Source organism: Nothobranchius furzeri, chromosome 17 (assembly GCF_043380555.1).
Source record: "Nothobranchius furzeri strain GRZ-AD chromosome 17, NfurGRZ-RIMD1, whole genome shotgun sequence".
Classification (NCBI taxonomy): domain Eukaryota; kingdom Metazoa; phylum Chordata; class Actinopteri; order Cyprinodontiformes; family Nothobranchiidae; genus Nothobranchius; species Nothobranchius furzeri.
The window spans coordinates 51,891,075-51,907,110 of record NC_091757.1 but is presented as its reverse complement, the minus strand read 5'-3'; the positions used below and the strand labels follow the sequence as shown (position 1 = coordinate 51,907,110).

General features: G+C 41.1%; 1 protein-coding gene across 1 annotated transcript in view; it reads left to right on the top strand.

The window, feature by feature from the left end:
- The window catches only part of oxct1a (3-oxoacid CoA transferase 1a), a 91,334-nt gene that overhangs the window by 65,259 nt on the left and 10,039 nt on the right, over positions 1-16,036 (top strand). Inside the window, exons 14-15 of the mRNA XM_015972865.3 lie at positions 3,973-4,062; positions 4,891-4,971. Coding sequence (XP_015828351.1) covers positions 3,973-4,062; positions 4,891-4,971 — 171 coding nt within the window. The remainder of the gene's footprint in view (positions 1-3,972; positions 4,063-4,890; positions 4,972-16,036) is intronic.

Genomic DNA, 16,036 nt, shown 5'->3' with positions numbered 1-16,036 from the left:
ACATCCAGTCCGTTAAACTACGAATTTTCATATTCAGTTTCATGTTGAACCATTTTTTTCTTTATTTCTGACCAAAACCACCTTTTCCGACCGTGTTTACAGCCTCTGCAACTTGCTTGCTACTCTTCTACTTCAGCAGCCAGTGCTTCGATTTCGCCGTCAATAAAGTTTATTTTTCCTTTCAGGAAGAACGCAGGGATTTCCCTCATGAGCTGAGAACGCAGTGTGACCAAAAATGGTTACTTCAGGGTGTTTCTGTATGACTGTCAATGGACACGAGCATCTGGGTATGCACTGGTGGGATTTATCATCACTCGATTACGTAGGAACATGCGTACAAGTGGCCACCCCATGTTTTATAAATCAGGGTTTTGGCCATTCGTACGAACTCTTAAGATTTCATTTGTAGGATGGCATATAGGCTTATTTCTGTTTGATAAATGAGGCCCCTGGTTTAGCTTCTCTGAAGAGAAAAACACAATACAGATACTTCAACAGCACAGTTGGCACAACCCAGCTATCAGTCTGTAGGGCCATCATGCAAAGGGATGAATAATGGGACGCAGCAGTTATCAGGAGTTGATTGAAGTCATTAACCTCGTTCAATTCATAAAAAACGGTTAATTGGAAATGTTATCTACCACTTGGGGTCAGATTAAAGAATCTTTAATCAGTATTGGGTTTACTCTTTCCCTAGATGATTTAACACAATTGTGATTATGAACCTAAAAACAGGCCCTCTTTGATTAATGACAGCTGAGGTGGAGTCCATTAGCAGGTGTACAGCTCTTATAACACATATAAATCCCACTTTTCTGCCAAGAGGTCCAACAGTGTTATCCATTAAGACCTGTTCACATATCACTTTGCTCTCCGACCGTCATAAATCCCATTAATCTTGATTACATGAGAAAAGCTGTTTCCTTTCAGAGCATCATCTTTTATTGCTGTATGATGGATCACGCTGAAGAAAGTTTAGATGAAATGTCTTAACAATTAAAATTCACATTTCCTTCTATTGGATTTTAGTGTTTTATGCTGCTGAAGCAGGATAATCATAATGGGTACCCGATAGGATAATACGGCAAGCTCCATGCATAGCTGGTGCTTTCCCCCACATCTCTGGAACACCTCATGGCTCCTGAACCTCCTCTCTGCTCTCAGTTCATATCTTCTCCATCCAGCTGGCAGACAGTATGATGCACCACACTCTTGGCACATATTTCCTCAGGTTATTGAGCAGCGAGCAAAACAGGCTCTTCACATGACTGATGAGGAAATGGGATTTTAATTCAGTTACTGAGCCGTCACCCTGTGGCCATATCAGCGTGTCAGCCGTCCTTATTTGGAAACCGGCTTTTGCGGGAACAATGCAAGACTGATGGACAATTTTTCATTCAGCTGACAAATTTGTTGTGGTGATGATCTTTGGGATAACTGTTCCTCTTTTTTTTTAGTTGCTTACTTGGTTTCTGTAAAAAGAAAACAAAACATGCAATTTATGTACTGTAGTTTATTTTTAATCAAAATAATATTTGTTTTAATCAAATGACTATACTGTGACCTATTAGTTACTAAGCCCTGATTTTGACAGCATTGTTTCATGTTTTTTGCAAAAACTTTTCTTCCATATTTTTGTCTTCATCTGCAAATCCACCAAATGCCGCTAATCTTAGCTTCTACGCAGCAAATTCAGCATCCTCAAATTAACACCGTCAGAGTTGATTTCAACACTTTTAAGCTTGGGGCACACAGAAGACAGATGCGCTACGCCACGGAAGAGCCGCGGTTTTGGGTAGGCAAATGCTCACACAGGACTCACTACGCAGCTGAACGCTTTATGGAAAATCACGCGATGGTCACAACGGGACTTGAGAACAGGAAGCGGAAAGTGACTCAATCGTTTCACAAAGGAGAGACGATTTCTTCACTGTTTTCTCACCGCTCGCCATGACCCCGCTAGCTTCTTCGTTTAACACGTTTTTGTGATGTGTGGAACAAGTGGAAAACGGCATTTCAGCGGAATGTAAAAATAAAGTAATTTTAAAGAATAAATGCCTCTGATATAGTTATTTTATGAATTTTTGCATTTTGGATCAATCAGTCACTCAATCAATACTTTATTAATCCCAGAGGGAAATTAGAGTTTCAGTACACACAATTCAGAGATCAGACATACATGGGCAAGACACATGACAAGAACTGGTGACTGTGATCATTCGCAACCCGAGTCGCTCTACCTCAGGGATTCCCAAAGTGTGGTGCGCGAGCTGCCGCTAGGGGGTGCGCGAGGTGAAAAGTGTAATGGCTGCGGAGCTCAGAGAAATCTGTCAAAAGTCACCATTAGCGTAGCCAGAAACTCATTTGTGGGTGGGCCTACGAAAATGTAAGTGGGCCCAATAAACGTAATTGAAAACAAGTATATTTTGCTTGTGTGTGTGTGTGTGTGTGTGTGTGTGTGTGTGTGTGTGTGTGTGTGCGCGCGTGTGCGTGTGTGTGTGTGCGTGTGTGTGTGTGTCCTCCGCACATGCCCTAGCTCAGGGGTCGGCAACCCGCGGCTCTGGAGCCGCATGCGGCTCTTCCATCCATCTGATGCGGCTCTCTGTGCTTGTAAAATAATGAATGGATATTTAAATAAAATGCTTTATATTTTACTGCATAAATTTGATATCTGTAAGCTAATTCTAAATGTAAAGATTGTCTGCGTAAACCTGAACGGGTCCAACCCGGTCTACTGTGTGACCGGGTTGACGCGTCACGCTTGTGCGTAATCATATCGGCGCTTTCTGAGCTGAAGACGATGTGAGATTCTGGGATTCTCCTCAGACGCCACATTGGAGACAGGAACAAGCACAATTCAGCCAAAGTTTCATCATCAGGGAACATTTTCTAAGTGACAAGTCTCTCTGAGAGACCGGGTTTGGAAAACTCTCGCTTCAGTTGGAGGAATCTTCCCGCATGCGCTCTGGTTCTGCAACGCGCTCCAAGCCCCTCTACACATCTTCAGCTCGCTATGCACCTTATGTACACGCTGACAGTGAGCTGCGCTGAGCAGTGTCCAGCTCAGATGTTCAGAAGGAAATCTTTTCTTGAGTGATTTAGCTACATCTGCGATTTGCGAAACGAAAAAGTGTCAGTTCGTCTGCATGCGTCGGGGTAATTCTTTCTATTCTTTCTCCGTCAAAATAAACGGCCAAATATGGGAAGTGTCCGGTCAACACAAGCCCTGCTTTTAACTGTTCTGTTTTCTTGTGAAAATTGTTGCAAAGAGATAAAATTAAACTTGATTAACACCAGAGCCAGGCGCACTGCGCCGTTATCTCCGTCTCTGTAAATGAGGGGGGAAAAAAAATGATCGGATCCTTTTCTGACCTTCCCCACCTACAAAGTTTAATTACAACAATCAAACGTGACAGAGCCTGGATTTGTATTCTGAACAGTCTAAACATGTTTTAAAAAGAAACGTATGACAAAAGTGGCACCTGCTCAGTAAAACCACCAACAGGGTGAAAAATATCAAAATATTGTCGGCAGAGACGGGCTACAACTTCTGGATCCATTTTATATAAATCGTTTTATTGATTATCGTCTTATGAAAGATAGCTTTGACGTACACGAGCGACCGGTACTGGCTGCTGTCACCTGTTGTGAGCAGCTCTCTGCTGTCTGAGGGTAGGCCCCGCCCACAACGCCGCGGCTGCTGTGAATCCCAGTGTTTTCTTTACTGTGGGAAACGGGTAATAATGGCTCTTTGATGGGAACCAGGGCATCAGATTCAGATAACAAGAATTTGTTTGGGTCAGACTGAGATAATTTTCCTCTCTGCCTTCAGTCTTTAAACTGATCATTCCAGTCCTTCAGTGAATGACCATATATTAGTGTATTGTTATGCTCCTATTGTTTTCTAACTTTAAACTGAAGAACTGAAACTAAAGTCTATTTCTTATTTATTAATTTATTTTTTATTCTCAGGGTAAGATGGTGAAGGGAATGGGAGGAGCCATGGATTTGGTGGCTAGTGCAGGAACCAAGGTTGTGGTAACCATGGAGCACTCCGCTAAGGTGTGTATAAACATACTAAGTGTGTACGACTTGAATCTAGTTTAAATCACACAAGAAACTCATTCTTTTCTTCAGAAGTCACCAACAACCCAATTTTAAATTCAGCTTGTAATAACCTTCTCCCTCAAGCGATTCCTATGCCAGCACTCTAAATATCAGCTTCCTAAAATAATTAGTGTTATTGTTATACCCGCTGAAGTAAAGTCTGTTAATAGATTCTTTAATGCTTTTTTTCCCAAGAATACAAGTTCACCCTGATGAGTTTTTGCACAGAAACCTCCCCCTCTTTAATTGTGTTCAGCTAATTTAAATACAAGCCCGGACTTGGACTTCAGGAAGAGCTGATTAGTCAGACGTGCTCCAGCTAGAGATGAATGACCCAGAGGATTCATACAATGGGAGCAAGCTTTCCGACTGCTTTGGTTTACTTTTAGAAAGTCCAGACCAGTATGACGCAAGAGAAGTATATCCTTCTGCATTAACAGAAGCATGCTGTTTTCTTGCTAATGGGACTCTGTCTGGCGCCCAGCTAGGGTCCAGATGGTGCAGCAGGTGAGCATAAATCTACTGCCCCAAAGCCTGTTTTCATTCATGGCTGGTAAAGGGGTGGAGGAGGTATGTTGTGTCCTTTTCAGACAGCATTTTTTTCATAGGTGACAGAAGAATAGGCTTTCGTCGTGCATGTTCTTTGTATAAATATGGCGTACACGGCCACCTGCTACCTTGTAGATGTAAAAACCTGAGTGGCTTCCTTGAAAACTGGTATACTCCGTTAGAAGTGACTGATAGACAAGTAGAACTGACCTTTGTTTTTAATTTTCTCTTCAGGGAGGAAAACACAAGATATTGGAGAAGTGCAGCCTGCCTTTGACGGGGAAACAATGTGTGGATCGAATCATCACAGAAAAGGTGCATTTTTAGCTTTTATTCCATATTTAATAGACTCATGTATGCTTTAATAAACTAAAGCTGAACTGTAGTGAATAGATTGTCTGTATTACTGGGTTAACTGTGGTTTTAGTTGGATGTAAATGGCTCAGTGCTAGTTTAACCATCATTACTAACATTATCTGGCTTGATTTAATTAAACAGCATATGCCTAATATTTTGTCGCATTTTATTTAATGTTGCAAAGTAATATAAGAATTGAATTACCTTTTTGTCCTCGTTTGCAATAAATAGACAAGGTAATGCAGCTTTATTATATAGCACATTTCATACAAGGGTGCAAAAATAACAATGGAGACAAAAAGCCATTAAGCCATACATACAAATAAAGTTTAAAGTAAACAAATACAATTAGATTTAAAAGAAGACGTGTCAAAGTTAAAAGATAGAGCAGTTACAGTGTAGAGTAATCTGGCCTCTCCTTTCCACCAGTCGTGTGAGCGGCGTGAAACGTAATAGAGGCGTTTTGCCCGCGAGCTTCCTTCCTACCATTTTACACCGAAAACAAGAGCGAACGCTTTCCACGCAGCTGGTTCGGCGTGGTCAGAAAGTCACAGGAGAATTGCAACACCACGCGTGATTTCGGGAAGTTCACACAATAACAAGCCAGGAGAAAGATGGCAGCGTGTACCTTTTCTGTGGAGGTTTCACAGGAATTGTAAGTTTTTTACTAGAAAACAACTGGAAATCTCCTCGTGACTTTAAATAAGAAAGTTTCTGGATGGGGTATACTGCTTTTGTGTTTGACTTCTTGTCTGTGGAGTTTGATGTGTTCGGGAAGCATAACCGGTAAAAAAAAAAAAACAGAAGTCTCAAGACGTTAGCAACGTGTCTTTATGCTTCTGGGACGCGTCCAAAACGTGACGCCTTGCAGCATGAACGTAATTTTCACTTTAGAAGTGAGGGGGACACGGGGGGGTGTCTTTACAGTATGCTCTGCTCTAATGGGTTCAACACAAATGGTTGTTTTTCTCTTGGTCCTAGAGCTCAACCAGTGTCAATTTAATATAGCGTACTATTGTTTTTGGATGGTAAAAAGTGCAGGGGTCAAAACTTGACTTTGGAAAAAGTGGGGGGGACATGCCCCCCCCCCCCCCCCCAAAAAAAAAGTACATCCATGCCTTGCAGCCAGTGGAAAGGAGAAAACAAGCAAAAATTTTCTTATATTCAATAACATACAATAAAACAGGGGAAAAAAACAATGTAACCTGCCTTCCAACATGACAAGAGACATTGAGACTTTTTGTGATTAATTCGCTGTAAAATTCTCACATATTGCTCCTTTAAATACTTTTTTCATCCCATGGAAAGGAGTCTGTGTGAGTGCTGTGATGACTTTTTTAGCTAAAGAAAAATTCCAGGGGCATAAAAAGAAAGAAGCTTTAATTCTTTAATATTTTATTCAACCTTGCTTTTATAATATGTGCTGTGTCAAAACTACTAGAGAGACATTCCTGATTTCAGTGGACTTAATTTGCCTAATCCAACCCTGCGTATTAAATCTTTGTGGAAATGTATTAACCCTCTCAGGCTCAAAATAAGTTTGGATAAAAGGACGAACAACTAAGTCCTTCAGGGGTACTTCTGAGTTAAAAAATGCTCATGAAATACGAATGTGGAGTAACCAGGTAGGTAGGCTTTAACTTTGCAAATCTGCAACGCCTGCCTCCAGAGGGTTAAGACTCTATGAAGGGCTATGAAATAATCTTTTGGATCTTTAAGTAAAGCCGAAAGACATTTAAATCTCAAACTGCAGGTGCTTGTAGGGGAAATACGCTTTTATCTTCATTTATCTCAACATAGCAGCCGACATTTTCAGATTTTTAAGTAAAGAAAATACATGTTATTGCTCAAAAGGAATTAAAATTCTGCATGGTGGCGTAGTGGTTAGCACTGTTGCCTCGCAACACGAAGGTCGCAGGTTCGAAACTCGGCTGTGGCCTTTCTGCGTGGAGTTGCGTGTTCTCCCCATGCATGCGTGGGTTTTCTCCGGGTACTCCGGTTTCCCCCACAGATCACAACATGCCCTATAGGTAAAAAAAATAAAATTGTAAGTCGCTTTGTCTGCTAAGCACATAAACATAAACATAAAATTCAAAAAATTCTTAGGCGTATATCTAAAGCAGCTTTATTGATATTTTTCAACAGTAAACATTGCAACTTCACCCCTTAAAGCTAGGTTTAAAAGTTGTTGTATCTTATCAGTTGTTTGGCAGGAAATGTGAGTTCGTTCAAGTCGAGTAAGTAACAAGAAAAAAAAAACAAGATTCCACGAATAGATTTTTGTTCGTTTTGTGTTTAAATTTCTTCGTAATACGTTTTCAGTTCAGGGCTAACTGTTGTCCTTGAAGAAGAAAAAAACGGAGTCAAATGAACAATTAGGCAGTGGCCTTCACTCTCCATCTGTTGGGCTGTGATTGTCAATTCAGTCAATTTCCTAATCCAGCCAGCAGTGGGGCTGGGCATCCAAAGGCCATGAAGCCATTAGACACAAGTCACGCCACTGTTTCTTTATCTACCAATTACATCTCCTTTACACTGACACACACACACACACACGCGCACGCACACACACACACACACACACACACACACACACACACACACACACACACACACACGTTTGAAAACAAGTGCAGAGAAGCAGCTGATAGATTTGTGAGGTTCTGCAGCGTGACACTCGTAGATGGAATTACATTTAGTCATTTAACACTAATTCAATTAATGTATTTGTGTAACGAGGCCCCTCATCGATGTTACGTCTTTTTGAAAAGTGCAGCTAACTCTGTAAACCCAAAATCTTCCGTATGGATGTTATAAGCCAGACCGTGACAGATTGGGGACGTACGGTTCAGAATCTCACCTCTCAGAAAGAGTGTTTTCATGCATTTTAATAACCTGTTCTAACAGAAGACACCATTAGGTTTTGGAAATCAAGCACCATTGAAAAACTGTATTAATTTACTCTGATGAGTTTCAGCAGTTTTTCTGCATGCACACTCTCCCTCAAGCACGTATCTTTGTTCTTTTTTGCTCACGGTTACTTTTCGGTGCACTTGAATCATGTGGACTTTTGAGAGTGTGGGTTTTGAGACTAATTAAGTGCCGCCGACAGGCTAGTAGTTGAGTGTTGGTTCCCATATCTCATGAATGAGCCTTAGGCGGGCGCAACTTGACATGAAATGTAAAAAGTGAGAATATAGAATTGTAGATGGTGGTGGACAAGTAATGAGAACAGAGGTATGAATCTGCACTGGAAGAAGAGGGACGGGGGAGATTCCGACATAAAACCCAGAGAGAAGTGAAAGTTAGCTCGTAGTGCTTTGTGTGCACTCCAGTTGTTGCCTTTGGATTTTGTTCTCTGAAAACATGACCTGCCATGGACAAAGTCAGAAAGTGTGTCCGTGTGCCCCCAACCATCCACTCACAGCCCACTCGTTCCTTTCTGCTCTGCCTGTTTTTGTTGTGATTGCACAACTTTTCTCAGCAAGCGGTTTTCTGTAACATTTATAAAGGTTAAAGCCGTTCTGCTACCTTGTAAACTCTGGTTCCACCTCCTCTCCATCTTTCTAACTTCAACTTCTGCTGCCTCTGGAAACTTCTTGAAGACACGGGCAGCATTTTCTTCATAATGACACAAATTTTTATGGTTCATATGTCTGACCTAGGCTGCGCAGTGGCACAGTGGTTAGAGCTGTTGCCTTGTAGCAAGAATAGGGATGGGTACCTTTGACATTTGAATCGATCCGGTACTAATACCCGGTACCTAGGAATCGATACCGGTACTTAACGGTACCAATTTTAGATACTTTTGAGTGTTTATTATTTTAATTCTCTTTTATAATTAAATATATATTTTTCTCAATGTATAACCATATTTGATAAATATCACGATAAATAACATACAACTGTTTGTATTTTAACATCGTCCTTGTAGTTTTATAAGCTGATAATTAAACTGAAGCAAACATCTTTACTGTGAACTAAATTTACTGTGTATCTTCATTCCTTTTGCCGTCCTTTTTCATTTGATTTTTCCTACTGGGAAGTTAGAATTTCCGAGGAGAAAGCGAACGCACCATTAGCTGATAACAACGGTGGCAATGGAAGCTAACATATCAAGCTAGCGTTATCCTAAACAGTTTATTTAACTGCTGGAGCAGATTAAAATGATGATGCCTCACACTTAGATCGTTGTCACTGGTTTTACCTTCACCCAATCACCCGTCGCATTTAGTAAAGTGAAGCCGAACTTTAGAGCGCGTTCATGTTCTTCTAGTCGGAAATTCGGAGTTTCGAGGAGAAAACGAACGCACCATTAGCAAAACGGAAGCTAACATATCAAGCTAACGTTATCTTAAACATTTTATTTACCTACCGGAGCAGATTAAGATGAGGATGTCTCACTTAGATCGTTGTTGCTGGTTTCATCATCACCCAGTTACCCATCACATTTAGTGAAGTGGACCCAAGCTTTAGCGTGCGTTCTTTCTACCATGCTGCTCTGTTTACAACTCGCTCGCAGCGACCGACGACATAACGCTCTTGCGCATGCGCAACTGTCTAGGCAAGTTCTCGTTATGAAGGACGGGTACCGAAACGAGGCACCGTTTGAAATGACGTGAATCGGTGCTCGGTCGGTACTATGGAATTCGGTCTGTACCTTAAAAAGTACCGAATTCGGTACCCATCCCTAAGCAAGAAGGTCCTGGGTTCGCTTCCCGGCCTGGGATCTTTCTGCATGGAGTTTGCATGTTCTCCCTGTGCATGCGTGGGTTCTCTCCGGGTACTCCGGCTTCCTCCCACAGTCCGAAAGCAGGACTGTTAGGTTGATTGGTCTGTCTAAATTGTCCTTAGGTGTGTGTGCATGATGGTTTGTCCTGTGTGTCTCTGTGTTGCCCTGCGATGGACTGGCTCTCTGTCCAGGGTGTGCCCCGCCTGATTGGCCGTTGACCGCTGGAGATAGGCACCAGCCCCCCCACGACCCTGCGTGGACAAAGCGGGTTCAGAAGATGGATGGATGGATGTCTGACCTAATTTTCTAAACACATTTTACTCTAATATATAATCTTTTGTTCTTTGTGTTAAACTCTCCTCACGTTTTCCAAATTATTCATCAAATACTTTGTCTCTTTGTTCTTTGAATAAATGTAAAACTCTTTTCACCTCCGTGCATAATAAACTGGCATTGTCTGCAGTGAAATGTGGGCATTTTGAAGGCGGCATTTGACGAAGCCTGCCTCTCTTTGTCGTCTGTCCATGGAAAACTGAACTTTTCAAAGATTCTGACATGCGACTGTCGGCTTGTCATCCTCTCGGATATTTGGCATCTGTGCCAAGAGGCCAGCTTTTTGTCACCTTGAGTTGCGTAATGGGATTGTTTGTTTTGAAAACCAGTATATCCTGCTGCATATGAAAGGTGTTCTCGCTGACATATTCACCTGCAGTCAACATAAATAAAATATTAATTTTGAAAGAGGGTTGCAGTAGACAATTTTACTGTTGGCTCAGTTAACTGGAAGTCACAAATCATGATGTGCACCTATTGTCTATTGGAAATAGAAATGAAATGCTAGCTTGATAAAATCACAATCAGGTTTTAATTACAAAAAATATTCAAGCAAAAATTAAAGGTGTGGTTCACTGAGAAACCATGTAGTCTTTGTTCTTTTTTGATAATACAATTGGTCTTCCTTGAGTATACGCATGCTGAACGTAAACATTTTCTTCAGCCCCTTTTGCCTGCATTAGCTGCAGAGAGGAAATAGATGGGAAAACAACTGAGTCTGAAAAAGCTAGCTCTGAGAAACAGGTAACATTAGTATTCATGGCCATTCCCAGCTTGGCCTATGACCGCAGAAGGCTGGTTGTGTTACTTGTGGGGATATATATATATATATATATATATCCCCATACATATATATATATATATATATATATATATATATATATTTACAGTATAATGTCCGACATTATACTGTAAAAAAAAAAAAAAAAAAAAAAAATATATATATATATATATATATATATATATATATTTACAGTATAATGTCCGACATTATAGTGCAACTTTCAATTCAGTTCAAAAATACTTTAAAGAGCAAGTCACCCCCCTACAAGAAACTTACTTCACTCCCACTTCATGTTTGAAAAATGCAACAAATGTTGTTGCTTGGCAGACCGAGAGGGCGGAGCCGCTAACAAATACACACACACAGGCTCACAATGGCATTATGACATCATAATGTACCAGATGACATCATAGCATACCTCTTAGCCAATAGCAGTGGCAGATTTAAATTCAAATACACTGCACAATTTTTCCCTGACGACGGCGCAACACTGACAGTTTTAGGCAGAATATTTGAATTTTAACCAAGATGCACTGAACTGCCAAATTATTGAATACACGTGTCTGCAGCATGATTAGACACTCCTTTATATAGTTTATCAGCAAAAAAAAAAAGTGATTTGGGGGTGACTTGCTCTTTAACTTTCAGGCTGTTTCAGAGCCCTGAGTACATTAGACATTAAGAAGTGGATTTTTCAAGCCTGATCAATAAACATTTTGCACGGTACTGTTTACCCTGAAGGAGCCTTTTTGTACTCTGCTGCCACAACGAACCAACTTTAATTATCCAACTATTGGTTTTCAATCCACATCCTGTCTTTGAAGGGAAAATGTTACTGGAAGATGTAAGAGTTGATAAAAGACCACGTCCAGTACATCATCTTAAGCCTTGAAGCAAAGCCTCAATGTTTATACTCCGGAAATGACTGCAATTAGAGCCCAGTGTCTGGAGTGATGTAATGCAGCAGCTTATTGTTGGATGAATCCTGCAGCAACAACACTGCTTCTTGCTGCCCGTGGGCTGATAAAATAGCATTTATGGTTATTCAACAAGCAGCATCTTTAATAAGCTAGATATTGTTTGCCCCAAATTTATTCACCAAAGGTATCTCACTCCTCGTCATTAAAGGGACATTATGGAAGTGTGACAGCCAAAACATGTATAGAAATAATAAATGTCTTCTTCATACGTTCTCCTGCAATGTCCTGGTCCTGTAGAATGAGCCCTGGCATTTTTACTGTGATTGCCTGTTTTTCTGTAAAATCACAGAAAAAGAGAGATGCTCGGGTCGAGCAGGCTGCTTCATGCGCGTTCACGCTCAGGCATCGCCCGTAGCATTTGCTATCCGTAGCTTTAGCAGCAGAGAGAGAGGCAGTGCCACTTTGTCGCTGTTCCTAACGCCTAGTGACAAAGCTAGCTACATTTCTGAGGACCCTTAGCTACTTTCTGTAGAACTTTCTTCTAGATATTTCCTGCAAATTAGCAACAAAATAGCCATTTTCGCTCCGAACCGTTCTTTGGTTTGACGTTGTTTCAGCTGTCATCAAGGATATAAAAGTTACAGATACTGTGAATGTTACTAGAGTGTAGCCCACCTTGTAAGATGTCTGACTCCCATGCAGAAGACCTGGGTTTGATTCTGGGTGTGAACATAGTTTATTTAGAGTTTCTTTTTTACATTAATGGTATTTTTCTTTTACAGAAAGATGCCCAGATTTTTATTTGAGACTCGCCGAACGGCATTGAATTCACAGATAAAAAAGATGTGGGTTCAACTTTCATTTTGGAACAATTTTTCAAGCAAGGGAAGGGAATGATCTGAGCATGCAGGAGGACTGACCCATCATAAACCTTTGTCTGCTGTGCTGAAGAGAAAGGTACAGAACCAAATTATTTAATTAATTAGCTGCACGTCCTCCTGTCCTCTGTCTTCCGAGCCACACACACACACACACACACACACACACACGGGACTGTCTCAGCTGTTATTTTCGTTAAGGAGTGTGCACGTACAGCATGCGCGCCTCGTGCACGAGCCTACTATTGAAGCTGCCGTTACACTTTTGGCCTGAGGGGGCAATCACGAGCATAAAAATTCAAAAGTCTGTAAAGTCCCTTTAAATATTAATCATTCAATGCTAAAAAAGGAAAAGGAACTGCAAATAATCCTGTCTTTACTTCCAAACAAACACATGCACCGACACTGCCATAAACAACATTTTCTCACAGACACCGCACCTCCTTGGCGCTCGATGGCCGGGAGGGATGGTAAATCGAGTGTTGTCCTAAATAGTTATGTTTTGATTTGAAAGTCAGACTGGTGGGAGACCTGTTGCCACAGGCTGTGTACTTACTGCTCCTCTTCATGGTTGAATCATCTGAAAGTGTTGACATTTCCCTTTTCTCAACCAAACTGACCCCGTTCAAAAGCTTGTTTACATTCAGCACTAATAATAAAATGAGGACTTGTGTTTGTTGCATGCGCTTTATCGTATGCGTCGATATATCAAGTCACCTCCAAGGTCCATGTTGCCTAACGTGCAGCCACGAGAAAAGTTTCCACACCATCTATTTTAATAAAGTTTTGAAATGTAAAAAAATCAATAAGATAACGTTTTATCAGACGCAAATGAAGTTAAATGTCTCCCAAATAATTCAGTCATCATAATGGCTCTGGGAAAGTGTTATCTTTGCTATTCTGCATAATGGCTACCATACTAATTACAGCAATTAGAACTGCAGCAACCAAATTGAAATTCTTTTACGGCCCTGCTGTGAGTATTTGTATTAAAACATCTTCAGATTTACTTGTTTTAATTGCCTGAATCCATTGCCGAAATAATATTTTGTTTATTAGCTGGATGGTCCAGCTCTAATTGATACTGTTTTTTCTTCATCGTAGTAATACTTTTACTCAGAACACGTTCAGCTGCTGGGATGTTTTTCTTTTTTTCTGACATTTAGTCTCATCAACAGAGACGATGTTGAATGGTTTCATTCTAAATAACTTCCATCAGTTTGGTGGCAGCATTGAAAACGACCAAAAAACTTCAGGATAAAAAGCTACTCTTCTAACCTGTTTAAATGCTTTCCACCGGGGATATTAAATCACTGGTGAATTGTTTTAGAATATTCCAACGTGTCATGGCTTTTGAACTGAAGTCGAACCGACTTTCACAAACAGATGACGGCGTTTGCTGTAAATCTACACCACGGATGGGTTTTTATTAAACTCCTCTGGCACGTTTTGATAAATCTTTAATTCTTCCTAATCACTTGTGACAAGTGTCACAATTAGAGATGCATGTCGGCGTTTGTGTTAGCCATAGACCCTTGTTCCCTGCGACATTCCTTCTGCCTCGCTATACTGGAGTGAGACGTCTGCCTCCTGCCCTGTCACTGTTTGGGGTTCTAATGAGCTGAGCCCTGACAGGCTTTTGCATGTATGTGGATGGGACTTCGCCTGTCTGTCTTTGCAGGGAGAGGAAACCAAACCCACCTTGGAAGTGATTATCTTCTCTGTTCCTAAACAATTTGCATTGCCTATATTAGTATTTCTGTTTCTCTAGATAGTTTCATGTAATTTGCTCAGCTGATTAAGATATTTTTCAATAGATCTGCTGGGGTCTCTAGTAAGAATGAATGCTTTGTGAGCCATCTTCTGTAGGAATAAAGCTCTGCTTGTGTCAGGAAGTTTGTAAGAAGAGTAGGGGTGGAAAAAAGCAGATCTTGGAGTCTTACTCAATATTCATAATATATGAATGTCGCCTCTGATTGGCTGACAGCATTGTAACTCTTGTTGCTTTGCTTGCTGTTCTTTGCAACATTGATGTGTTATCACTGTGACGGAAGCAGGTGTAACTAAGGGGGGATTTAATCGGGGTGCCAGCCAGGTCTCTCTCCTGACATATAAGACATAAATACAATTATTAACAACTTTCCCTTGTAACTCACCCTCACTTCACAACACAAAGGATGTAAACAATTTGAAGTGTTTATCACCCTAACCTGGACTGAAACAAACAAACCCAAATAATCACATAAGCAAAAGGCAAAAAACGGGGGTGTATTAAATCAGATCTTTTTCAACAACATATATAATAATTAATGGAAAGGTCCGAGAGTCCCGTTCAGATAAATTCAGTTCCGTTCAGATAAATTCAGTTCAGTTCAGATAAATTCAGTTCAGTTCAGATAAATTCAGTTCAGTTCAGTTCAGAAAAGAAAAATGTGCGTCCATAATATACTCAGCAAAAAAAAACTAAGATTATCGCTGATTCAGTATACAGCAGCTGCAGCAACCGCTGCGTCGATCAGCTGTTTACTCACGGTACCGCTGAGGTCCCGACAGGCCGCTGCTTCGGCGGTTCACCAGAACAAAACGCTCCCAGCTTACTCCTCCAGCACATCAGATAAGTCACATAGGTCAGCTAGCCTCTCCCTAGTCGTAGGTGCGATAATCCTTAGTCCATAACACCGCTTGGCAGCGTCCGATCAAAACTCACTTCCTCCTGTCTCCAGCGTCCTCCAGACAGGTGAGGGAGTACCACTCTCGGGGGCGGGGCATGTCTCCTAACTCACCTCTTATAGAAGTCAGGCAGACAAAATGATCAATAAAACAATACTCAACGTGATGCTGTCTTTCTCTTAGGTCACAGAAATCAGCAACAAAAATAAAAACAATAACCTCCAAACTGTATGTCACACATATAAGTAATTTAACAAGTTCAACCAAAGCCGATAGGCACCAGGTGACAGACATGGGCTGTTACACACCCCCTCCCCTGCAATAAGCCAAAGCCTGCGTAGGCGTCAATCATATAGGCTTTTAGTTTTACATAAACCCTGAGAAGTCTTCGTCACTGCTATCCTCTTCAAATATCCGAAAGAGATTTTGTCGCTGTGCGTGGTCGACTTCCTCTGCAAGAGGATAGCAAGGTTTTAACTGGGTTGCATGTACTACCCGTAGGTCCTCTCCGGTGTCTTCCATGACAACTTCATAATTCAAAGGCCCTAACTTCTGGGTGATACGGTAGGGACCTTTCCAACGAGGGGCTAACTTGGCAGAATAAGCCAGATCAGCTCTCGAACTGGGATGAGTGCGGAGCCAGACTCGATCTTGTGACCTGAACTCTGGTTCTCTTCTTCCTTTGTCATAATATTTCTTTTGTTTT